The following is a 24112-nucleotide window of genomic DNA, read 5'->3' as shown; positions in this document are numbered from 1 at the left end:
AGAAGTCTTAGGATTTTGTTTTTAATAAAATCTAGTTTTATTTTCAAATTGACATCTGGCATCCTTTTAAAATCAGCAGCGTGAAACAGTAAAGACAACCAACCCTGAGGGAGTACCAGACACTAAGGGCAGTTCTGCTCCACCCCATTTCATTCATCACCTTAAGTTCCTTAAGTTTTCATCAGTGACTTGAATGGTTGCTAGCAACTGGTTTTACTGGAAAAGCTGGATTGTTAAGCAGGAACGTGAGACCATGGCTGGGGACTGTGTGGTTACATAAAATCTGTCAGCTCAGGGCACAGGACCAGACTTGGGATCTCTAGGAACATGGCTCTTGTGAGTAAACACAGTTGTTTAGTTTCTGCAGGGGTCTTTGCTTTCCTGTCTCTCTTTTGCTGGAGCGATGGTGGGAAGCTCTTGGTGGTGCCCATGGACGGGAGTCACTGGCTCAGCATGCAGTCGGTGCTGGAGGCCCTCAGCCAGAAGGAGCACAAAATTGTTGTTGTTGCACCAGAAGTAAATCTGAATGTGAAGCCTTCTGACCATTACACGCTCAAGACGTATCCCGTGCCTTTAACCAGGGAAGAGCTGGGAGCAAGCATGCGTTCATTTGCCAGTGATCTTTTTGAGAGAAGACCTTTTCTCCAGAGAATCGTTAAACTATATGAAAAAGCTCAAGTCATCTCTGATCTCTACTTCTCCTCCTGTAGCAATTTACTGCACAATAAGGATACGATGCAGTATCTTGAAGGGAGCAAGTTCGATGCTGTTCTCACTGATCCTGTTGTACCATGTGGACAAATAATGGCTCTGCATCTCTCCATCCCATCTATTTTCTTCTTGCGAGGGCTTCCTTGCAGTTTCGATTTGCAGGCTGCTCAGTGTCCAGACCCTCCTTCTTATGTGCCAAGAACATTCACAGGCAACTCAGACCACATGACGTTTATTCAGCGAGTGGAAAACTTACTTCTCAAGTCATCAGAATCCTTTCTTTGCAACTTTGCTTATTTGCCATTTGAGCATCTGGCCTCAGATTTTCTCCACAGGCCAGTAACAACAAAGGAGCTTCTAAGTCATGGATCTATTTGGCTGAAAAGAATGGATTTTGTTTTCGAGTATCCCATGCCAGTGATGCCCAACATAGTTTTTATTGGTGGTATAAACTGTGGACAGAGAAATCCATTATCTCAGGTCAGTGACTTCCTTAATAAAATATATTTAAGTATGGAGGGAAAAAAAAAAGTGAGCTGTTTGCAGTGACTTTGCTATATGTTCTGCGTGTATATAATCATTCACATTGGTTACAGGTGCTTTAAGGTGTACTTTAAAGAGGAAAAAAAAATAATGACTTGATTTCAATTCTCTCCCATTATTGCAGAGAATCTTCTACAGCATTAGCAGCATCAAAGCATTTTTGCTTGGAAAATCTGGGGTGGGATTGGATAGAAATGGTTGTCATTTATCACAACACTGACTAACAAGGCACAAAGCCACCAGGGAAGCATGTCCATGTGCTACTAGCAGGGGGCTGACCTTACTGTCGCAGTCAGATTTTAGAAACAACCATCGCTCCATGGTAAATTCCTCTGTTGTCAAGGATACTTATGGGCATTCATTTTTATAACCTATTTTTATGTTTTCTATAATATTTAAAGATAGTCTGCAAAGCCTGGCCTATGCATTAGTGTTCTTTGCTTTCATGCCTTGGGGGCATGTTCTTCCAAAGGTATTCCAGAAAGGTTTTTATGAGTTGTTAACCCTATTTTGAAAAGATCTGGCTCACAACATGCTCTTCTCCTTCCCTCTTCGAGCCTCTATCTCCTCTTCCCCTCAGAAAGATCCTTTAGCAAAAAAAATTTTAGCCAATTTTACATTTTCATTGCAGGGTCAAAATGTGAAAAAATAAAACTAAAGACACCAGCCCATTTCCCATTAAAAAAAATATTTTTCTAGTGCTTTAAAAACAAAATAACTTACAATGGCAGGAGGGTAGGAATTTTTTGTTGGCTGAAAAATCTTAGCTGGGAAAAGAGTGATTTGTTAATCAGCATGTTTTAGGGGAGCCACTTGATGAAGGAACCCGTAATTTCATAAAACACTAGCATTTATCCAAAAGAAAAAAAAATGGAAGATTTCCAATATAGTGGCTACTGTAATGAAAGCCATGGCAGGTTTGCTGAACTTTAATACCTCTTACTGTCTTTCGCAACATCAGAGATTATATGTTTACTACCCAGGAAATTAGTCCAAAGATCAATAGTTAGACACGCAACACAGATAGGTTAAAAGCGTGGAGCTCTGGTGCTCTTTCTGTGCAGTTTTCTGCAGCGATGGCTCTGCGGCAAAGCCCTCACCTACAAGTCGTGGGGCTTCTGCTCCTCTCCAGCCTCCCTTTGGCTGCTGGTGGGAAGTTGCTCGTGGTGCCCGTAGACGGCAGTCATTGGCTCAGCATGCGGGAAGTGTTGGAGGTTCTGGGGCAGAAAGGACACGAAATAGTTGTCGTGGCACCTGAAGTGAACCTTCATATCAAGCCAGTGGAGTATTTTAATATGACAACATACCCTGTACCTTTCACAAAGGAAGATCTGGATGGACATTTCTTTTCGTTTTCACAGCAAGTATTTGAAGAAGGATCTCTGCTGGAAAGATTCATTAAAATATACAAAGCCTTGAAAAGAAGCTCTGCCCTGTTCCTGTCTACTTGTACACATTTACTGTTCAACAAAGAGCTTGTCAGATATCTTGAGGAAAGCCAATTTGATGCTGTCTTTACAGATCCCTTTCTACCCTGTGGGCAGATCTTGGCAGAACATCTGTCGGTCCCTTCTGTGTTCTTCTTGCGGGGAATACCATGTGGTTTAGAGTTTGAAGCTACTCAGTGTCCCAATCCGCCTTCTTACATTCCCAGGAATTTTATGGGCACAACAGGCCATATGACCTTTCTTCAGCGTGTGAAGAATCTCCTGTTTGACTTGGCTAATATCTTTCTCTGTGATTTTGTTTATGATCCGTATGAAAGTCTGGCTTCCGAGTTCCTTGAGCGGGATATATCTCTGCCGGAGCTCTTAAGCCATGCATCCATTTGGCTCATGAGGTTAGATTTTGCATTTGAATATCCGAGACCGCTGATGCCCAACATGATTGCAATTGGAGGAGTAAACTGTGCTTCTAAGAAGCTATCTCAGGTGGGTCATGTTCTGTTTTTTCCTGTGTTGACTTCTACATGCTACAAGACTTCTACCTTTCCAAGAATGCAACTTTGATTTGGAGATAGGAATTAAGCCTTTGTATTTAGGATGATTTAACTAAAAACTTAAAAAGAAAAGTGATTTTTCCTCACTTACTTCCTTATTTATTTTCCTTCTCTTTTATTTTGTGTGGACACACGCATCCTTTCACTTGAATGTCATGCTTCTTTGAGTGAGAGTTAAGATCTTTTCCTACAGTAGGAAATCATTTTTCCCTTTGGCTAAAGAAATGTAACCTCATTTTTGTGCGTCCCAGGGCTCTGATGCTCCTCACTGAGATTTTCAACTCGGGTTGGGAAGCCAATGTAGGTTAGGGCACTTCATCTGTAAAAATGACCATTGCATTTACTGGAGTGCTTCCACTGTGAACAGTGGAAGCCCTTATATCAGATTAGTGATTTCCTTAAAACAATATATGAAAGCTAGAAGAAAAACAAAAGAAAGGACTGTTGACAATCATCTTGGTATGTGGTCTGTGTACATATAATGATATACTTTCATCAGTGGCTACTTTAAAGAGGAAGAAAAAAGATGAAACAGTGACTCGATTTCAACTCTGTCCCGCTGTTGCGGAGCCTCTTGTATAGTGTTAGCAGGATTGAAACATTTTACTTGGGCAATTCCTTCTTTGGGCCAGGGAAAAATTGACATTTGTCACAAGACACTCACTAACAAGGCACAAAACCACCAGGGAGGGTGGTCCCTGTGCTACTAGCAGGGTGCTCTGACCATCATTATCTCAAGCTATTTGTGTGTTCTGGTCAAAACTATTTCAAGAAACAGCCAGTTTCTTTCACTTATCAGAAGCATCCTTGCAGAATTTAGACAGAAAGTGTCACAACGTGCCAAATTGAAGGGCAAAGTTTTCATTGCTCAGCCAGTTCAGGCTTAATATCCTAAAGCCCTGGCATTCATCCTAAAGAAACGGTTGGGAGTTGCGCAGTCCAACCACTGCTATAATTACAGCCACGTGAGATTTGCTGAACTTGAGCGGCTCATATTCTATCTTTTCCTACATCAGAGATTATATGTTTACAGCAGGCATGAGTCATACACGCAGAAAATTAGTCCAAAGATCAATAGTTAATCACGCAACCAATATCAATAGTTAAACATGTACCACAGATAGGTTAAAAGTGTGGAGCTCTGGTGCTCTTTCTGTGCAGTTTTCTGCAGCGATGGCTCTGCGGCAAAGCTCTCACCTACAACTCGTGGGGCTTCTGCTCCTCTCCAGCCTCCCTTTGGCTGCTGGTGGGAAGTTGCTCGTGGTGCCCGTAGACGGCAGTCATTGGCTCAGCATGCGGGAAGTGTTGGAGGTTCTGGGGCAGAAAGGACACGAAATAGTCGTCGTGGCACCTGAAGTGAACCTTCATATCAAGCCAGTGGAGTATTTTAATATGACAACATACCCTGTACCTTTCACAAAGCAAGATATGGATGGACAATTCTCTTCACTTTCACAGCAAGTATTTGAAGAAGGATCTCTGCTGGAAAGATTCATTAAAACGTACAAAGCCATGAAAAGAAGCTCTGCCCTGTTCCTGTCTACTTGTACACATTTACTGTTCAACAAAGAGCTTGTCAGATATCTTGAGGAAAGCCAATTTGATGCTGTCTTTACAGATCCCTTTCTACCCTGTGGGCAGATCCTGGCAGAACATCTGTCGGTCCCGTCTGTGTTCTTCTTGCGGGGAATACCATGTGGTTTAGAGTTTGAAGCTACTCAGTGTCCCAATCCACCTTCTTACATTCCCAGGAATTTTATGGGCACAACAGGCCATATGACCTTTCTTCAGCGTGTGAAGAATCTCCTGTTTGACTTTGCTAATATCTTTCTCTGTGATTTTGTTTACGATCCGTATGAAAGTCTGGCTTCTGAGTTCCTTGAGCGGGATATATCTCTGCCGGAGCTCTTAAGCCATGCATCCATTTGGCTCATGAGGTTAGATTTTGCATTTGAATATCCGAGACCGCTGATGCCCAACATGATTGCAATTGGAGGAGTAAACTGTGCTTCTAAGAAGCTATCTCAGGTGGGTCATGTTCTGTTTTTTCCTATGTTGACTTCTGCAAGCTACAAGACTTGTACCTTTCCAAGAATACAACTTTGATTTGGAGATAGGAATTAAGCCTTTGTATTTAGGATGATTTAACTAAAAACTTAAAAAGAAAAGTGATTTTTCCTCACTTACTTCCTTATTTATTTTCCTTCTCTTTTATTTTGTGTGGACACACGCATCCTTTCACTTGAATGTCATGCTTCTTTGAGTGAGAGTTAAGATCTTTTCCTACAGTAGGAAATCGTTTTTCCCTTTGGCTAAAGAAATGTAACCTCATTTTTGTGCGTCCCAGGGCTCTGATGCTCCTCACTGAGATTTTCAACTCGGGTTGGGAAGCCAATGTAGGTTAGGGCACTTCATCTGTAAAAATGACCATTGCATTTACTGGAGTGCTTCTACTGTGGACAGTGGAAGCCCTTATATCAGATTAGTGATTTCCTTAATACAATATATGAAAGCTAGAAGGAAAACAAAAGAAAGGACTGTTGAAAATCATCTTGGTATGTGGTCTCTGTACATATAATGATATACTTTCTTCAGTGGCTACTTTAAAGAGGAAGAAAAAAGATGAAACAGTGACTCGATTTCAACTCTGTCCCGCTGTTGCGGAGCCTCTTCTATAGTGTTAGCAGGATTGAAACATGTTACTGGGGCAATTCTTTCTTTGGGCCACGGAAAAATTGACATTTGTCACAAGACACTCACTAACAAGGCACAAAACCACCAGGGAGGGTGGTCCCTGTGCTACTAGCAGGGTGCTCTGACCATCATTATCTCAAGCTATTTGTGTGTTCTGGTCACAACTATTTTAAGAAACAGCCAGTTTCTTTCACTTATCAGAAGCATCCTTGCAGAATTTAGACAGAAAGTGTCATAACATGCCAAATTGAAGGGCAAAGTTTTCATTGCTCAGCCAGTTCAGGCTTAATATCCTAAAGCCCTGGCATTCATCCTAAAGAAACGGTTGGGAGTTGCACAGTCCAACCGCTGCTATAATTACAGCCACGTGAGATTTGCTGAACTTGAGCGGCTCATATTCTATCTTTTCCTACATCAGAGATTATATGTTTACAGCAGGCATGAGTCTTACACGCAGAAAATTAGTCCAAAGATCAATAGTTAATCACGCAACCAATATCAATAGTTAAACATGTACCACAGATAGGTTAAAAGCGTGGAGCTTTGGTGCTCTTTCTGTGCAGTTTTCTGCAGCGATGGCTCTGCGGCAAAGCTCTCACCTACAACTTGTGGGGCTTCTGCTCCTCTCCAGCCTCCCTTTGGCTGCTGGTGGGAAGTTGCTCGTGGTGCCCGTAGACGGCAGTCATTGGCTCAGCATGCGGGAAGTGTTGGAGGTTCTGGGGCAGAAAGGACACGAAATAGTCGTCGTGGCACCTGAAGTGAGCCTTCATATAAAGCCAGTGGAGTATTTTAACATGAAAATGTACCCCGTACCTTTCACAAAGGAAGATCTGGATGGACAATTCCTTTCGTTTTCACAGCAATTATTTGAAGAAGGATCTCTGCTGGGAAGATTAATTAAACGGTACAAAGCCTTGAAAAGAACCTCTGCCCTGTTCCTGTCTACCTGTAAACATTTACTGTTCAACAAAGAGCTTGTCAGATATCTTGAGGAAAGCCAATTTGATGCTGTCTTTACAGATCCCTTTCTACCCTGTGGGCAGATCCTGGCAGAACATCTGTCGGTCCCTTCTGTGTTTTTCTTGCGGGGAATGCCATGTGGTTTGGAGTTTGAAGCCACTCAGTGTCCCAATCCGCCTTCTTACATTCCCAGGAATTTTATGGGCACAACAGACCGTATGACCTTTCTTCAGCGCGTGAAGAATCTCCTGTTTGACTTTGCTAATATCTTTCAATGTGATCATCTTTATGATCCATATACAAATCTGGCTTCTGAGTTCCTTGAGCGGGATACATCTGTGCCAGAGCTCTTAAGCCATGCATCCATTTGGCTCATGGAGGTAGATTTTGCATTTGAATATCCGAGACCGCTGATGCCCAACATGATTGCAATTGGAGGAGTAAACTGTGCTTCTCAGAAGCTATCTCAGGTGGGTCATGTTCTGTTTTTTCTTTCCTTGATTTCTGCATGCTACAAGACTTCTACCTTTCCAAGAATGCAACTTTGATTTGGAGATAGGAATTAAGCCTTTGTATTTAGGATGATTTAACTAAAAACTTAAAAAGTGATTGTTCTTCACTTGCTTCCTTATTTTCCTTCTCTTTTATTTTGTGTGGACACATGCATCCTTTCACTTGAATATCATGCTTCTTTGAGTGAGAGTAAGATCTTTTCCTACAGTAGGAAATCGTTTTTCCCTTTGGCTAAGGAAATGTAACCTCATTTTTGTGCGTCCCAGGGCTCTGATGCTCCTCACTGAGATTTTCAACTTGGGTTGGGAAGCCAATGTAGGTTAGGGCACTTCATCTGTAAAAATGACTCTTGCATTTACGGGAGTGCTTCCACTGTGGACAGTGGAAGCCCTTATATCAGATTAGTGATTTCCTTAATACAATATATGAAAGCTAGAAGGAAAACAAAAAAAGGACTGTTGACCATCATCTTGCTATGTGTTCTGTGTACATATAATGATATACTTTCTTCAGTGGCTGCTTTAAAGAGGAAGAAAAAAGATGAAACAGTGACTTGATTTCAACTCTGTCCCGCTGTTGCGGAGCCTCTTCTATAGTGTTAGCAGGATTGAAACATGTTACTGGGGCAATTCTTTCTTTGGGCCACGGAAAAATTGGCATTTGTCACAAGACACACACTAACAAGGCACAAAACCACCAGGGAGGGGGGTCCCTGTGCTACTAGCAGGGTGCTCTGACCATCATTATCTCAAGCTATTTGTGTGTTCTGGTCAAAAACTATTTTAAGAAACAGCCAGTTTCTTTCACTTATCAGAAGCATCCTTGCAGAATTTAGACAGAAAGTGTCATAACGTGCCAAATTGAAGGGCAAAGCTTTCACTGCTCAGCCAGTTCAGGCTTAATATCCTAAAGCCCTGGCATTCATCCTAAAGAAACGGTTGGGAGTTGCGCAGTCCAACCGCTGCTATAATTACAGCCACGCAAGATTTGCTGAACTTGAGTAGCTCATACTCTTATCTTTTCCTACATCAGAGATTATACGTTTACAACAGGCATGAGTCGTACATGCAGCAAATCAGTCCAAAGATCAATAATTAAACACACAACAAATATCAATAGTTAAACACGTACCACAGATAGGTTAAAAGCATGGAGCTCTGGTGCTCTTTCTGTGCAGTTTTCTGCAGCGATGGCTCTGCGGCAAAGCTCTCACCTACAACTCGTGGGGCTTCTGCTCCTCTCCAGCCTCCCTTTGGCTGCTGGTGGGAAGTTGCTCGTGGTGCCCGTAGACGGCAGTCATTGGCTCAGCATGCGGGAAGTGTTGGAGGTTCTGGGGCAAAAAGGACACGAAATAGTCGTCGTGGCACCTGAAGTGAGCCTTCATATAAAGCCAGTAGAGCATTTTAATATGAAAATGTACCCCGTACCTTTCACAAAGGAAGATCTGGATGGACAATTCTCTTCGCTTTCACAGCAATTATTTGAAGAAGGATCTCTGCTGGAAAGATTCATTAAAATGTATGAAGCCATGAAAAGAAACTCTGCCCTGTTCCTGTCTATCTGTACACATTTACTGTTCAACAAAGAGCTTGTCAGATATCTTGAGGAAAGCCAATTTGATGCTGTCTTTACAGATCCCTTTCTACCCTGTGGGCAGATCCTGGCAGAACATCTGTCGGTCCCGTCTGTGTTCTTCTTGCGGCGAACACCATGTGGTTTAGAGTTTGAAACCACTCAGTGTCCCAATCCACCTTCTTACATTCCCAGGAATTTTATGGGCACAACAGGCCATATGACCTTTCTTCAGCGTGTGAAGAATCTCCTGTTTGACTTGGCTAATATCTTTCTCTGTGATTTTGTTTATGATCCGTATGAAAGTCTGGCTTCTGAGTTCCTTGAGCGGGATATATCTCTGCCGGAGCTCTTAAGCCATGCATCCATTTGGCTCATGAGGTTAGATTTTGCATTTGAATATCCGAGACCGCTGATGCCCAACATGATTGCAATTGGAGGAGTAAACTGTGCTTCTAAGAAGCTATCTCAGGTGGGTCATGTTCTATTTTTTCTTTCCTTCAATTCTACATGCTACAAGACTTGCACGTTTCCAAGAATGCAACTTTGATTTGGAGATAGGAATTAAGCCTTTGTATTTAGGATGATTTAACTAAAAACTTAAAAAGTGATTGTTCCTCACTTGCTTCCTTATTTTCCTTCTCTTTTATTTTGTGTTGACACACGCATCCTTTCATTTGAATATCATGCTTCTTTGAGTGACAGTAACATCTTTTCCTACAGTAGGAAATGGTTTTTTCCTTTGGCTAAAGAAATGTAACCTCATTTTTGTGCGTCCCAGGGCTCTGATGCTCCTCACTGAGATTTTCAACTCGGGTTGGGAAGCCAATGTAGGTTAGGGAACTTCATCTGTAAAAATGACCATTGCATTTACTGGAGTGCTTCTACTGCGGACAGTGGAAGCCCTTATATCAGATTAGTGATTTCCTTAATACGATATATGAAAGCTAGAAGGAAAACAAAAAAAAAGGACTGTTGACCATCATCTTGCTATGTGCTCTGTGTACATATAATGATATACTTTTTTCAGTGGCTGCTTTAAATAGGAATAAAAAAGATGAAACAGTGACTCGATTTCAACTCTGTCCCGCTGTTGCGGAGCCTCTTCTATAGTGTTAGCAGGATTGAAACATTTTACTCGGGCAATTCTTTCTTTGGGCCACGGAAAAATTGACCTTTGTCACAAGACACTCACTAACAAGGCACAAAACCACCAGGGAGGGTGGTCCCTGTGCTACTAGCAGGGTGCTCTGACCATCATTATCTCAAGCTATTTGTGTGTTCTGGTCACAACTATTTTAAGAAACAGCCAGTTTCTTTCACTTATCAGAAGCATCCTTGCAGAATTTAGACAGAAAGTGTCATAACGTGCCAAATTGAAGGGCAAAGTTTTCATTGCTCAGCCAGTTCAGGCTTAATATCCTAAAGCCCTGGCATTCATCCTAAAGAAACGGTTGGGAGTTGCGCAGTCCAACCACTGCTATAATTACAGCCACGTGAGATTTGCTGAACTTGAGTAGCTCATACTCTTATCTTTTCCTACATCAGAGATTATATGTTTACAACAGGCATGTAGTACATGCAGCAAATCAGTCCAAAGATCAATAATTAAACACACAACAAATATCAATAGTTAAACACGTACCACAGATAGGTTAAAAGCGTGGAGCTCTGGTGCTCTTTCTGTGCAGTTTTCTGCAGCGATGGCTCTGCGGCAAAGCTCTTACCTACAAGTCGTGGGGCTTCTGCTCCTCTCCAGCCTCCCTTTGGCTGCTGGTGGGAAGTTGCTCGTGGTGCCCGTAGACGGCAGTCATTGGCTCAGCATGCGGGAAGTGTTGGAGGTTCTGGGGCAGAAAGGACACGAAATAGTTGTCGTGGCACCTGAAGTGAACCATCATATCAAGCCATTGGAGTATTTTAACATGAAAATGTACCCCGTACCTTTCACAAAGAAAGATCTGGATGAACAATTATCTTTTTTTTCAGAGCAATTATTTGAAGAAGGATCTCTGCTGGAAAGATTCATTAAAACGTACACAGCCATTAAAAGAAGCTCTGCCCTGTTGCTGTCTACTTGTACACATTTACTGTTCAACAAAGAGCTTGTCAGATATCTTGAGGAAAGCCAATTTGATGCTGTCTTTACAGATCCCTTTCTACCCTGTGGGCAGATCCTGGCAGAACATCTGTCGGTCCCGTCTGTGTTCTTCTTGCGGGGAATGCTATGTGGTTTAGAGTTTGAAGCTACTCAGTGTCCCAATCCGCCTTCTTACATTCCCAGGAATTTTATGGGCACAACAGACCGTATGACCTTTCTTCAACGTGTGAAGAATCTCCTGTTTGACTTTGCTAATATCTTTCTCTGTGATTTTGGTTACGATCCATATACAAATCTGGCTTCCGAGTTCCTTGAGCGGGATACATCTGTGCCAGAGCTCTTAAGCCATGCATCCATTTGGCTCATGGAGGTAGATTTTGCATTTGAATATCCGAGACCGCTGATGCCCAACATGATTGCAATTGGAGGAGTAAACTGTGCTTCTCAGAAGCTATCTCAGGTGGGTCATGTTCTGTTTTTTCTTACCTTGACTTCTACATGCTACAAGACTTCTACCTTTCCAAGAATGCAACTTTGATATGGAGATAGGAATTAAGCCTTTGTATTTAGGATGATTTAACTAAAAACTTAAAAAGTGATTTTTCCTCACTTGCTTCCTTATTTTCCTTCTCTTTTATTTTGTGTGGGCACATGCATCCTTTCACTTGAATATCATGCTTCTTTGAGTGAGAGTAACATCTTTTCCTACAGTAGGAAATCATTTTTCCCTTTGGCTGAGGAAAGGTGATTTTCTTTTTGAGTGCTAGGGCAATTATTCTTCTTGTTGGAATTTTCAGCTAGGCTTAGGAATCCAATATAGCTTCAGTAACTTTAGCTGTCAAAATGAATGTTGCATTTATTGAAATGTATTTAGTAGTGTGTTATAACGTTGTACTCTCTTAGCTCTCTCAGAGGCTGATTAAAGAGCAGTAGGTGATTTACCCTCATTTTCTTACCAAGGTTGCAAAGAACCTTGAAAAGAAATCCTCATCCTTATATAAAAGCTGTAGAATTCTGGAGCAGAAGGACAGTGAGGTGGATCTGGACAGCAGAGCTCAGAGTGTTGTGATTATTCTAGCTGGGGGCTTGTAGTTAGCAGGGTCCCCCAGGGGTCAATACTGGGTCCAGTATTGTTTAATTTTTTCATTAATGCCCTGGGTGAAGGACCAAAGCAGCATCTTATCACAGACCTTTTCTACTAACCAGTGTAGCAGAAGCAGCTATTTCAAGGTTGCGTGTCCTCCAGGTCAAGTCAGTGCATGAATTAATTGCATGAATTGGAGATCTCGTAACAGCGAAAAGGTAAACTGCAGTGGCACAAACTCCCGTGTCCTGGGTTGAAGGCAATTCACATAGCCCTAATAGGCCCCATAAACAAAAACCGATTAGATGGCACATCAGAAGCTCTCACGAATCACCAGATAAGGCTGATAAAGCTTATTGCTGTGCCGCTGTAATAGAAGTGCTTTTATCATTTGGACCCTGGCAAGTGGCAAGAGTTTATCTGTGCCCTGCTCAGCACGTTGTTCCTGTGAGGCTGCTGCTTTCCTACTCGCTCTCAAATCACTCCAGGCCTGACTCTCACGAGCCCTTCGCCACAAACCAGCAGCTGCTGATGGTGCTGCTCTGCGGCAGTCGGAGCAAAACAGTTGGCCCTGCAGCCGCACAGTCACTGGGGCATCACCAATGTCTAAGAGAAGAGCCTGCCTTATGCACTGGCCACGTTGACCGCCGCGCATTCTAGTCCAGGTCTTCGACAGTCACAGGTCCCGTGGAGGCATCTAAATTATCCATCAATTGCGCTTTTACAGGATCTGCTACTCCTCCCCTGATACTGGATACATCATTTTTATCATGCCTAATTATTCATTAATCTTGTCACTCTAGGCACCATTCTAGGAAAACTTCTTTCACATGTGGCTTTGGCCAAGGGTTTCACAGAGATTAGTGCACTCTCCCCCCTTCCAGTAAGTACACTTCTGCCTGGTCTTGAAGCTCCCTTGCTTGAGAGCTTCTTTTCCTACCCTTTTCTCTCCCCATACACACACTCTATCATCAAGGCCTTCAGGAAGGCGGGGAGGCTTTCCTGATACCAGAAATCAAACACCACAAGCTGAATAGCAGTGTGGATTTGACACTGCTCCGGCCCACGCAAAAGCTTCAGCCTGCCCAAAGCTATCATAGAATCATATAATGGTTAAGATTGGAAGGGACCTACAGAGGTCCCTTCCACACGCAGGGTCACCCAGAGCACATGGCACAGGACTGCGTCCAAGCGGGTTTTGAAGATCTCCAGAGAAGGAGACTCCACAACCTCTCTGGGCAGCCTGTTCCAGTGCTCTGTCACCCTCACTGTTAAGAATTTTTTCCTTAAGTTCCTGTGGAACTTTGGGTGTTTCAGTTTCCGGCCATTTCTTCTAGTTCTGTCGGTGGCCACCAGTGAAAAGAGGCCAGCACCATCCTCATCACTGCCTCCCTTGAGGTACTTATAGACACTGATCAGGTCCCCTCTCAGCCTTCTCTTCTCCAGGCTGAACAGGGCCAGATCTCTCAGTCTTTTCTCACAGGGCAGATGTTCCAGGCCTCTAATCATCCTTGTAGCCCTATGCTAGACTCTCTCCAGCAGCTCCACATCCCTCTTGTACTGTGGGGCCCAGAACTGGACACAATACTCCAGATGTGGCCTCACCAGGGCTGAGTAGAGGGGCAGGATCACCTCCCTCGACCTGCTGGAGACGCTCTTCTTAACGCACCCCGGGATCCCATTGGTCTTCTTGGCCACAAGGGCACACTGCTGCCTCATGGTCAACTTGTCGTCCACCATGACGCCCAGGTCCCTCTCTGCAGAACTGCTCTCCAGAAGGTCAGTCCCCAGCCTGTACTGGTGTCTGGGGTTATTTCTCCCCAGAAATGGAGTCCCATCCAGAGCCACACTTGCCTCTTTGGTGGACCACTCTTGACTGATCATCCAATAGAAACAGATAGGAGGTATCTGGTGCATCCAAAACTCAATCTTCAGAATCATGGTACAGCACATACAAAAATAGCTTAGAAAGTCAGTCTTCCCCATCTTCTGGTAACCATAGGGCAGCAGAAGTATGGAGGTCCTATTGGCTGATACCACAGGCAAGCATTAGTAGCTTCTTTTTAAAAGTAGCTTTTTTAAAGGACTTTTTAAAAGTAGTTTGGCCCAGAACCACCACCTACCCAGCTATGAACTCTTTTAGCCTCTCTTGAGCAAGGACTGCAAGTTCTGCTGCATCATCAACTAGGTAGAAAGGTGTTTGGTTAATATGTAATCCAAACTCTAGTGACCCCCACTGTTTTGAATGCTTGATCCTCACATTTTCCAACACACTGTATGACCTTCAGGAACCCTTCTTAGCAAAGGCTTCAGAAAGAAAGTTGTGGAATTCGGTCTTTCATGTCAACAGCACAACAGCAGTTTTCCTGAGGGTTACACTTCTTAAAATAAATTCTCTGGAGAAGCTTAGTGTCAGTGAAAGTTGGGCACTCCTGACTTGAAGCTGACACAGTACAACCAAGTTCACAACAACTCACTTCAAATCACCCTGACCCAGAAAAATCCCTTTACACACAGCTCCTGCCTCTAATCTAAGAGTCTGCTAATTATGCTGCACCGCAGAAGATAGAATGAAATAGTTGGTTCTGGAACTCCCTTGATAGCCTTCTTATCAAGGCTTTTAGCCTAGTTTAAAATGTGATCTCTGAACTGCAATAAGCTGTCTTATCAAATATTCTGTAGAGGTAAAGGTTAAAGAATGTGAAGCTATAAATGGGGAACTACTTGTTGCTTTCGTATACTGCTTGGAAAAGCTAGGAAGGAGCAGTTTGTTTTTTCCCTTCTTCCGTTCCTTTCTTGTCAACAGCTTCATGAGAGTTATGTGGAGGTACCAGATAAGTGCTGGCTTTGTTCTTCTTCTGTCTTTCTGGAGTCTGGCTGAAGCTGGGAAGCTCTTGGTTGTGCCTCAGGATGGAAGTCACTGGCTGAGCATGCGTGTGGTCGCGGAGAAACTCTGGGAAAGGGGACATGATATCGTTGCAGTAATTCCAGAAGCCTCTTTGCTCATGAAAAGCTCAGAAAATTTCACCATCAAAACATACTCTGTTCCTTACACGCAGGAATCTTTGGATAGACATTACAATTCCATTGGTAAAGACTCCTTTCTTAACCTTCCCCTTCTAGGAAAACTTACAATTTTATTCAAAAATATGTCGAAAGTGACGACCATGTTCTCTTCTACCTGTCGGCATCTTTTTCATGATGAAGAGCTAATGAAATACCTCCGGGATAGCAACTTTGATGCTATTTTGATGGATCCTGTGTTGCCCTGTGGACCAATCGTTGCTGAATTTCTCTCTCTCCCTTCAGTGTACTTCATGCGTGGTCTTCCCTGTGGCTTAGACTACAGCGCTGCCCAGTGTCCCAATCCTCCTTCGTACGTGCCGAAATTTTTCTCACACAGTTCAGACCATATGACATTTAGAGAGCGTGTGAATAACTTCCTGATTGGTTTTCTGGAGATTGTACCTTGCTATCTGCTCTATTACAAATACGAGAACTTGGCACGTGAGCTTCTTCAGAGAGACGTAACACTGTTGGAACTGTTTAGCAAAGCATCCATTTGGCTCATGAGATATGACTTTATTTTTGAGTATCCACGCCCAATAATGCCAAATATGTTCTATATTGGAGGCATCAACTGTATGCAGAAGAAACAATTATCAAAGGTTAGTCATTTTTTAGGCTGAGAATTATTAGAGATTAAGAACTTTGCTTTTTTTAAAAAAAAAATAATAATAATTCCTGTAGTAGTGTGTATGCTTGAGACAACATGCCATGACTTCAAAGTGGGAATCTCAGGCTCTAGCTGATTTTAAAAAAAGAAGAAGAAGAAAAAAAAAAAAGGCAAATTTGTTGCATTGGAAGGAGCTGAAAGGTTTCTGCCAAGGAGAGATTAGGTGACGTCAAGTTGCTGCCCATGCCTAGGTACAGCCTGACTATGCATGAAAATATTGGATACTAATGCCATATGTGCCATAACTATATAAATGAACCAAAAAATGAAGCTGTTAGATTTAACATCCCAAATGGCTGTGAAACATAGGATAATTTTTGGGGACTTAATTGGACAACTAAGTCTATGCATATACATAGAGTGCCTTCGAGACTGAGGATGCAAATGAATACCCCAGAACTTAGCAAGGTACATAATCAAACACAGTAAAAGGGAGTTGTTTTGCCTCTCAGTCCGTGCAAGTAGCGTTGAAAGATAATTTAATGATCGGAAAAAGAAGCCTTTGGGATTTTATTTACGCCCACTGTTTGACTTAGATCTCCTCAGTGGTCTCTTTCAATAGTGCAGGTGTAAGACACAAACACCACTTTCCAGCAAAAAGCCTTGGTGGTCTGCTTTCCAGGCCACAGTGGGATTGCAACAGCAGAAATTATTGTTAAGATAGCATTAACTGCCGAACTTTGGGCTTTCTCTCTGATAGCTGGTGTAATATAGAAACAAAGCTGAAGATAAACCGTAACAACTCACAGATTATCTAGCTTCTTCACTTATCACTACTGATTCTGTCAATTGTTACCTCTTACTTAAGATAATGGCACAAAATAATCCAAAGTTCAGATTTCTGCCTGCTTTCTATCCAACAAACTGACTCAAGTCAGTAAGTTCATGATTAACTAGATATTAATACGCTCATTTTCTCCTAGTAAGATGCAACCTTCCATTCATGGTTCTGTTCAGCAGTTGAACACCCTAGCATTAATTTGGACATGCAACTTTATTCTGCATTGCCCAGCTGCTTAGACCATCACTGTGCATGCAAAGGAGTAGTTCAACTTTTATTTAAACAGAAGTTAAATATTACCCTTATATCCTCTCACCAACATTCACTAAAAATTAAACATTTCCCTTTGTTAAGATCAGAGTGCAAAGTAACACACTAATTCTTTGTCCCCGCAGTAGTTTTGCAGTCACTTAAAAACTTTGCTGGCATTCTGCTGCATGAGGAAAATGGTTGCTTTGATCACAGGATTTAAATCTGTTATTGCCCGGGCTGTGTTTTTCCTGCTTTTGTGGACCTTTTCTGAAGGGGGAAAGCTCTTGGTTGTTCCTATCGATGGCAGTCACTGGCTCAGCATGCGCCCGGTCGTGGAGCGGCTCACGCAGAGAGGACATGAACTGGTGGTTCTTGCGCCAGAGATAAGTTTGCGAATAACTTCTTCGGCCCTTTACACCACAAAAACATACTCCGTGTCCTACAGCAGGGACTATGTGGAGGCAGAATTTAAAAAGATGGGCTATAAGGTTTTCACACCTCAAGCCTTCTTGGAAAAATTGCCCAGAATGACAAATATTACAGCAATGTTTTATGATTCTTGCAAACGCCTTCTGGCTGACAAACAGCTGATCAAGTACCTTGAAGAAAGCAAATTCGATGCCATCTTTATGGATCCTTTTTTCCCGTGTGGCCAGATAGTGGCCGAATATCTCTCTGTACCTTCTGTGTACCTCCTGCGGGGACTTCCATGCAGCTTAGACTTCCATGCTACGCTCTGTCCAAATCCTCCTTCTTACGTTCCCCAGTTCTTCACCCGCTACACAGATCGCATGACGTTTCCCCAGCGCGTGCACAACTTGGTATTTAGCTTGAGCAGCTCTCTGGTTTGCTTTCTTCTTTACTCACCATACGATCGTTTGATCAAAGAGTTCCTCCAACGAGAGGTAACATTGCTTGAGCTTTTAAGCCATGCAGCCATTTGGCTCATGAAATTTGATTTTGTGTTCGAGTACCCCAGGCCTGTAATGCCCAACATGGTTTTTATTGGAGGCATAAGCTGCACTCAGGAAAGAGCATTGTCACAGGTTAGTATTTTTTTTTCCTCTCTTAATTGAGATAAGACTGCACTGTTGGCTTCTGCCATTAGATGGAGCCCAAATCAGTAACAAGTTATAGGTGAAAGAGCCGAGTGGAAATAATTAAGAAAGCATTTTGCATCCCTTGTGCAATAAGGAGAATGTTACTTCATGGGAGAGCCTCAGATTTTCACACAACACCCACAGAAAGGTGTCTGTTTTATGCTTTCAGTAATCTCATTTTGTATATCTGTTTACAAGACTTGTTAGGACTGTTCAGCCTGAGAAAGAGAAGGGCAAGGTGCTCAAGATAGACCCAATAAATGCAGATACTAACATGTAAAGCTATCAACTCTCAGGATACCTTCCTCCCCCCCCCTTCATTTTGTCTTGCCACTTCATGTTCAGAAAAGACAAATGTCATCTCTAAATCCAGATCATCTGACACGCAACAGATTTCAAAAATCAAACATGGTGTATTTACTGAGGGGCTGGTTTCTAGGCAAAATAGAAGGATGAATCTGGTCTTTAAGTGGTCTTTTTCAGTTCAACTTTAATTTCTCTTTTTCTTTTGCACAGGAAATGAAGACTTCGAACAAGCAGGACTTGCTACATAACTGTTTCTACATAATTGTTTCTAAGAAACCTTTTCCTCATGTCCATACCAAATGTTGCCTCGGCCCCCAAATCTGCAGACATTCACCATCTCAAAATGACTCATCCACTTCTCCTAATTGCTTCTCTAGGACTTATTTACATATAGATAAATAGTTATCCTGAACAGAATGTTAGTTATGCTGCCTGTCCATGGTGTTTCTTTTTTGTTGTTGTTTCTGTTTGTCGTTTATTTTTGCCCCCTTTCCAGATAGCTTGGTGGATGCACAACAGAAATTCTGACTTATGACACAGGAAGGATTTTAACTGAGGATGCTCTTTGTGTTTGCAGGAATTCGAAGCCATCGTGAACGCCTCTGGAGAGCACGGCATTGTGGTCTTCTCTCTGGGCTCCATGGTCTCCGAGATCCCAGTGCAGAGAGCCATAGAAATCACAAAAGCCTTGGGGACAGTCCCTCAGACGGTACAGTTCTACTACACCCCTTCAGCACAGCAATTCAACATTGAATTCAAATACAGTATTTCTGGCTTCTAGCATATCCAGTCTTCCTTCTTTTCTCCTACTCCCTCTGGCAAAACAAAATGTCATCCCTGCTACAGTTGTTAGTGAAACAGGCTTTATGCATCACTGACATTTCAGTTGTTTTTTACAAGACTTGCAGAAGAGCAGAAAGAGGTTGCTTGCTGAGAATTAACTTTATGTTTTTTGTCTCCTGCAAGGTCCTCTGGCGATACACAGGAGAGGTGCCCCCCAACCTGCCAAAGAACGTAAAACTAGTCAAATGGCTGCCACAGAATGATCTTCTAGGTAGGTGTGAGATGCCTTGGGTGACCTGTACCTAAATCAACATGTTTCTGTGATAAGATGGTTGTACGGCAACATTATTTGCACTGACTCCTTGCATCACAGGGGCTCCCCGAACTTCCATAGTCATTGCTGTTGAACCAGAGCTGGTCTCTCAAACTCATCTGGTTCCAATTCCAAAATTGCTAAATTACAGAAGAAAACTGGAAAAGTGTTCCCACAACTTGATTACGTTCACTGTCAAAGTCGGTCTTCATTTCTATCTAGCCTCAACGCCCAACCATGTGTTGCTGTTGTGTTGTTCTCTACTGGACTAAAGAGGGAATTTAAGTTCCCTGAGTGAGCGTTTCCTGGTAGATCCTTGTGTTTATAAAGTGGTGGTGGGTGCAATATTGCCAGGAGCGCACATACTGGTTAGAAAAGAGAGAGAAAGCGATGGGGTTTGCCTGTGGGAGAGCTGCAATACCAGTGAATGGAAAGACATGATAAAACAACAACAAGCAAGAACAGTGGTAACAACCTCTTTGACTTTGCTTGAGCTGTGGTTTTGGCCTAAAACATGAGAAACTTTAGAGGATTATCCAAGGGTTTCCAAAACCATGATGCAACTCTACAATTTATGGATCATTCAGTCCTCCCCTAACAACCTGTTCTCATCAGCCCTAAGCCTGTCCAGAATTGATGACCCACCACACGCCAAAGCTCTGAATTCATACACACACCAGAGCTGTTTTTCTGCAACTTTCTCCTCGAGGATACGAAACCATGTTTAGCCATTTGGTTTGTTAAGTCAAATCTTTTTCTCCCTCCACAGCTCACCCCAAGACTCGTGCCTTCATTACCCATGGAGGCTCACACGGCATTTACGAGGGCATATGCAATGCAGTGCCAATGGTACTGATGCCTTTATTTGGAGACCAGATGGACAACGCCAAAAGAATTGAGTCACGGGGAGCAGGAGTGACATTGAATATACTTGAAATGACTTCGAAGGACATCTCCGATGCCCTGCATGCAGTCATTAATGATAAAAAGTCAGTAATAGAAGCACAACCTTTTCTTTCTAGTGTGGATTATGCTGTCAGCACTTTAACTTCCAGTTAAACAGAACACTAATAATCTCCCTTCTCATATCAAAGATGTTACAGCACAGAGGCCAGTATTTGCCCTGGGTTAGCCTCATCCAGTCATTATAACAGCACTGTCCTCACTGCCTGCTATTATTAACTTAACTAACTTTACTTCAGTGCCCCAGCCACATCATCCTCCTGAGACTCCTTCTAACCACTTCCCCGTCCCAGCTGCCTCTCTTCCGAATATCCTGAAGGTCTGCACTGTGGGCCAGCCTCAGGACCAGGACTGCCTGCCCTGCTATCTCAGTCCTCCTAGCTGGATAATGTACTGAGAGGCATGACCAGAGCAGCTTTCTGCACAGCAGCAGGAGGGACGGACAAGTAGCAAGGCCCCAGGATAGTCCAGAGGCTGCTATTGCTTCTCAAGGCATTGCCTTTCAGTTGGATACTAAACATAGCCATTATCAGGAATTAATTCTACAGACTTTTCTCTATCATTTCTTTTCCTCTAGTGCTTATAAGGAGCAGTATTTTTCATAATATGGTTCTTGGCTCAGTAAGGCTAGACAAATTCAGGACAAAGCAGAAGAATCTCCTTTATCCCAGAGATTTTGCTGACAGCTCAGACTAAGCTTCACTCCTTCTTTCTATGCCTTTTCTACTTTGTTTACTGTTGAAAACAGCACTTTTGCAGGCCCCTAGCCTTGCCATTACCTCTCTCTCCACTGGAATCACTTGACTTCTTTTCTGGGCAGGTACAAAGAGAACATCAAGCGTCTCTCAGACCTTCACCTCGACAGACCCATGCACCCTCTGGATCTGGCCGTGTACTGGGTGGAGTTTGTGATGAGGCACAAAGGGGCGCCGCATTTGAGACCTGCAGCTCACGAGCTCAACTGGATCCAGTATCATTCCCTGGATGTCATTGCCTTCCTCCTGGGCGTGGTGCTTCTCTCCCTGTTCATTTCTTTCAAGTGCTGCGTCTACTGCTTCCGGAGGTGCTTCCCTAAGAAAGGAAAGACCAGCAGACCAACCAAATCCAAAACCCACTAGCAGGTGAAACTAGTGATAGGAGTAAGGCCTCTGCTCCAATATGCAAGGACCACAGAACACCCCAAATCTCACTAACCTAATTGCTGTGTTTCAATCAAGAAATTATAGCGTTTCCATTAAACTAGTGCCATGGGGCAGGTTATTTCTCTTTTTATAATCTTTTAACAACTGATTCTTAATTAAAGGTAAAGTAATTTGTGTAGTGATGCTTCAGTCACTTGGGAAGGTATCAGTGTGAAGACCAGGACTCCTAACTTCCACTTCTTGGTGTCCTGAGGACTCGAAATGTCATATTTCTTTTTTTATACCTCCTACATGCAGGAGAGAGAAACAGGGATTTTGTAAGACGTTGCTCCAGTGGCTGTTTAGAAACATTTGCTCTAGCACAAGAGCATTGAGTTTACCAAGCACTTTCCAAACTTTACAGAGCAGCTGTTATAAAAGAGGCAAGTGTTATAAACTGACAGTATGTGTCACATAAGACAAGCTAGACACATACCTTAAAGTGATTTTGTGCATGTTTACAATACCCTGAACTCAGTCTTAAGTTTTCAGTGCAGAAGTTGTTGTAAAGATCCTGCTGTTTTCACTCAGGTTCCCCACCAGGCAGAGGCCTGTACCTGGAGCCAATCTGTTAGGTGATGGTGATCTTCATAAGAAATGTTTTGAAAATCCTACTGATTTACTCTTTGTACACAATGTTCTGTTAAAGAACCCAAGCACCAGCCCCATAAATAAATAACCCAAAACTAACAATAATGACTTTTGTGTTTTCTGACTTGGGAGGTATGGGGCTGGATATATGGCTGTGATGAAGACAGAGCTGGGGAAGGAGAAGACTCGATGCAGCAATGCATGACATCCTCAGCGAAAGCCATCTTGATGCAGAAAAGCTATTTCTCAACACTAAGGAACACAGCAAAATGCTTCAAACCAAAAGCAGGAACACAGGAAAGAACAGGGTTCTCCAAATGAAAATAAATTTGGGGGTATTGTAAGGAACACAATTGTCAGCTCACTATTTCAACCCCCTTAGCCTATAGATGAGCAAATAAAACAAACCAAAAAAAAAAGAAACAAACCATGAACTCCATGTGTCTTCTGAGAATACCAACCAAATAAACCTCTTAGCCTGCAAATAATTGACATTAAATGGATTGAAAGGTAAGCACAAAGGTGACAACGACTCTCTTTGGAGTATAGCGCTCTCAGTTCAGCCTCTCACTTGCCAGGTCTCACCCACCTGCTAGAGGACACCAATCCCTCTATCTTCCCCTCATATCATCATTTTAGCACTTAGCCAGCATCCTCAGACTGTCCTTGAGGATGTTACTTGTAGAAAAGTACATCCAGGTCAGATCCGTGCTTCAGAAAAGACCGTAAGTGGCGGCTAACATTCAGGACTCAAAATGGTTTAGAGCAATGGCATGTATCACAGCAGCCCTACTTCCAAACAGCATTCCTTTTAAGTATCTTGTGCTTTTACTTTCTATCTGCATTTGAAAGTGTAGGTAACTTAGAGAAAGCCATAAAGCTGAAGAACACTCTCCTCCTCTCACATGCACCAGCCATGCTCAGTGTGAGAGCTCTCACTCCGTGAGGGAGGTCCTGGCAATTTTAAGGTCTCTGCAGAAGCAAGGAGAGGGCAAAGGCAGTAGATGGAGCCCATCTCATCTTTCCCCACAGCAGTGCTGGGTCCTCTTGGGCATTTGTGCCACGAGCCATTTGCTAAGGACCACAAGCAATGTGTATATCCTGCTTCAATCATATTCCAGATCAATCTAGTGACTCTCTGAGCAGATAAGTGAAATCATCGTAATTCCAGATCTGGAAAAAGCTGGCTTGTAGATGTTTGTGGTCTCTTTATAAAAACACCAAAGTGGAGAAAAAGCAAGGATGATGCCAATGCCCATGGTTTACATTACACGATTACATTTCAGAAAGCTCTCTAATGAAGCAAAGCACCAGCAGAAATGAGCTATCCTCTGCTTTTCCCCTGCCTCTAAGGGAGAGAAGCAAAAAGAAAAAAAAAAAAAAGAAGGGGGGGGGGAATCTGAAATTTTAAAAATACAAAGTCTAACAAAAAACATTCAGTTTTAGATAAGATTTGCTATTTTTAATACTCTCAACAACTTGCTAAAAGCACCATGCACATGCCCAAGCTGAAGCAACACTCCAGCTCTGCTGCTGGAATTAGTCAGGAGAGTTTTTTTTTTTTTTTAAAAAAAAGCCTATCTCCAGCTTTCAGAAAAGCCAAAGAAAAGCAGAAATAAAAATGTCTGCAGTTCTCTGTGTGGGGCTCCACATGCAACCAAGTGGAGGATGTGAGGCTGGAAAGGATTTATGCAGGAGCAAGAGAAATGCGGTGTCTGTGTCCCATTTCAGCCATGCCCAGCAGAGGACACTATTATATTGCCAATCTACCTCATCCACCCGGGAAAGAGGAAGGAAAGAGCCATCCTTCCTTACCAGGCAAGCACAGGCAGGCAATTTCCCCAATTAGACTGAGGCAGCAGTGGGAGTGATAAGTCAACCCTTCTCCAGATCCAAAGCAACCCTCCATTTCTGCTGCAACGGCAAGGAGCT

The 24112-nt window shown here is 42.9% G+C and overlaps 2 protein-coding genes and 2 pseudogenes across 9 annotated transcripts in view; all 4 read left to right on the top strand.

Annotated features, from left to right (window-relative positions):
- Window positions 1-21660, top strand: part of LOC104573235 (UDP-glucuronosyltransferase 1A1) — a 123005-nt gene extending 101345 nt beyond the window's left edge. For 3 of the 8 annotated variants that reach the window (XM_088526957.1, XM_088526958.1, XM_088526954.1), the window contains exons 2-5: window positions 18927-19058; window positions 19316-19403; window positions 20215-20434; window positions 21229-21660. In XM_088526957.1, coding sequence (XP_088383083.1) covers window positions 18927-19058; window positions 19316-19403; window positions 20215-20434; window positions 21229-21526 — 738 coding nt within the window. In that variant the 3' untranslated portion in view covers window positions 21527-21660. Of the gene's footprint in view, window positions 1-4423; window positions 5282-8606; window positions 9465-10692; window positions 11551-14968; window positions 15843-17128; window positions 17990-18926; window positions 19059-19315; window positions 19404-20214; window positions 20435-21228 lie in introns of those variants that run through there. The other 5 variants (XM_088526959.1, XM_088526956.1, XM_088526955.1 and 2 more) reach the window with 5 other exon arrangements.
- Window positions 322-1316, top strand: LOC104575491 (UDP-glucuronosyltransferase 1A1-like). The gene is made up of 2 exons (XM_088526943.1): window positions 322-1191; window positions 1308-1316. Exons 1-2 carry the CDS (start codon window positions 328-330, stop codon window positions 1314-1316), a joined length of 873 nt encoding a protein of 290 aa, XP_088383069.1. The 5' UTR covers window positions 322-327.
- On the top strand, window positions 2331-3263 carry LOC148594295 (UDP-glucuronosyltransferase 1A1 pseudogene; annotated as a pseudogene).
- LOC148594294 (UDP-glucuronosyltransferase 1A1 pseudogene) lies at window positions 6520-7455 on the top strand (annotated as a pseudogene).
- Window positions 21661-24112: the final 2452 nt, after the last annotated feature.

The sequence above is a fragment of the Tinamus guttatus genome, unplaced genomic scaffold (assembly GCF_059628265.1).
Source record: "Tinamus guttatus ecotype Peru unplaced genomic scaffold, ASM5962826v1 Tinamus_guttatus_pri_ptg000260l, whole genome shotgun sequence".
Classification (NCBI taxonomy): domain Eukaryota; kingdom Metazoa; phylum Chordata; class Aves; order Tinamiformes; family Tinamidae; genus Tinamus; species Tinamus guttatus.
The sequence above is the reverse complement of the archived record's forward strand: the minus strand, read 5'-3'. Positions and strand labels throughout refer to the sequence as shown.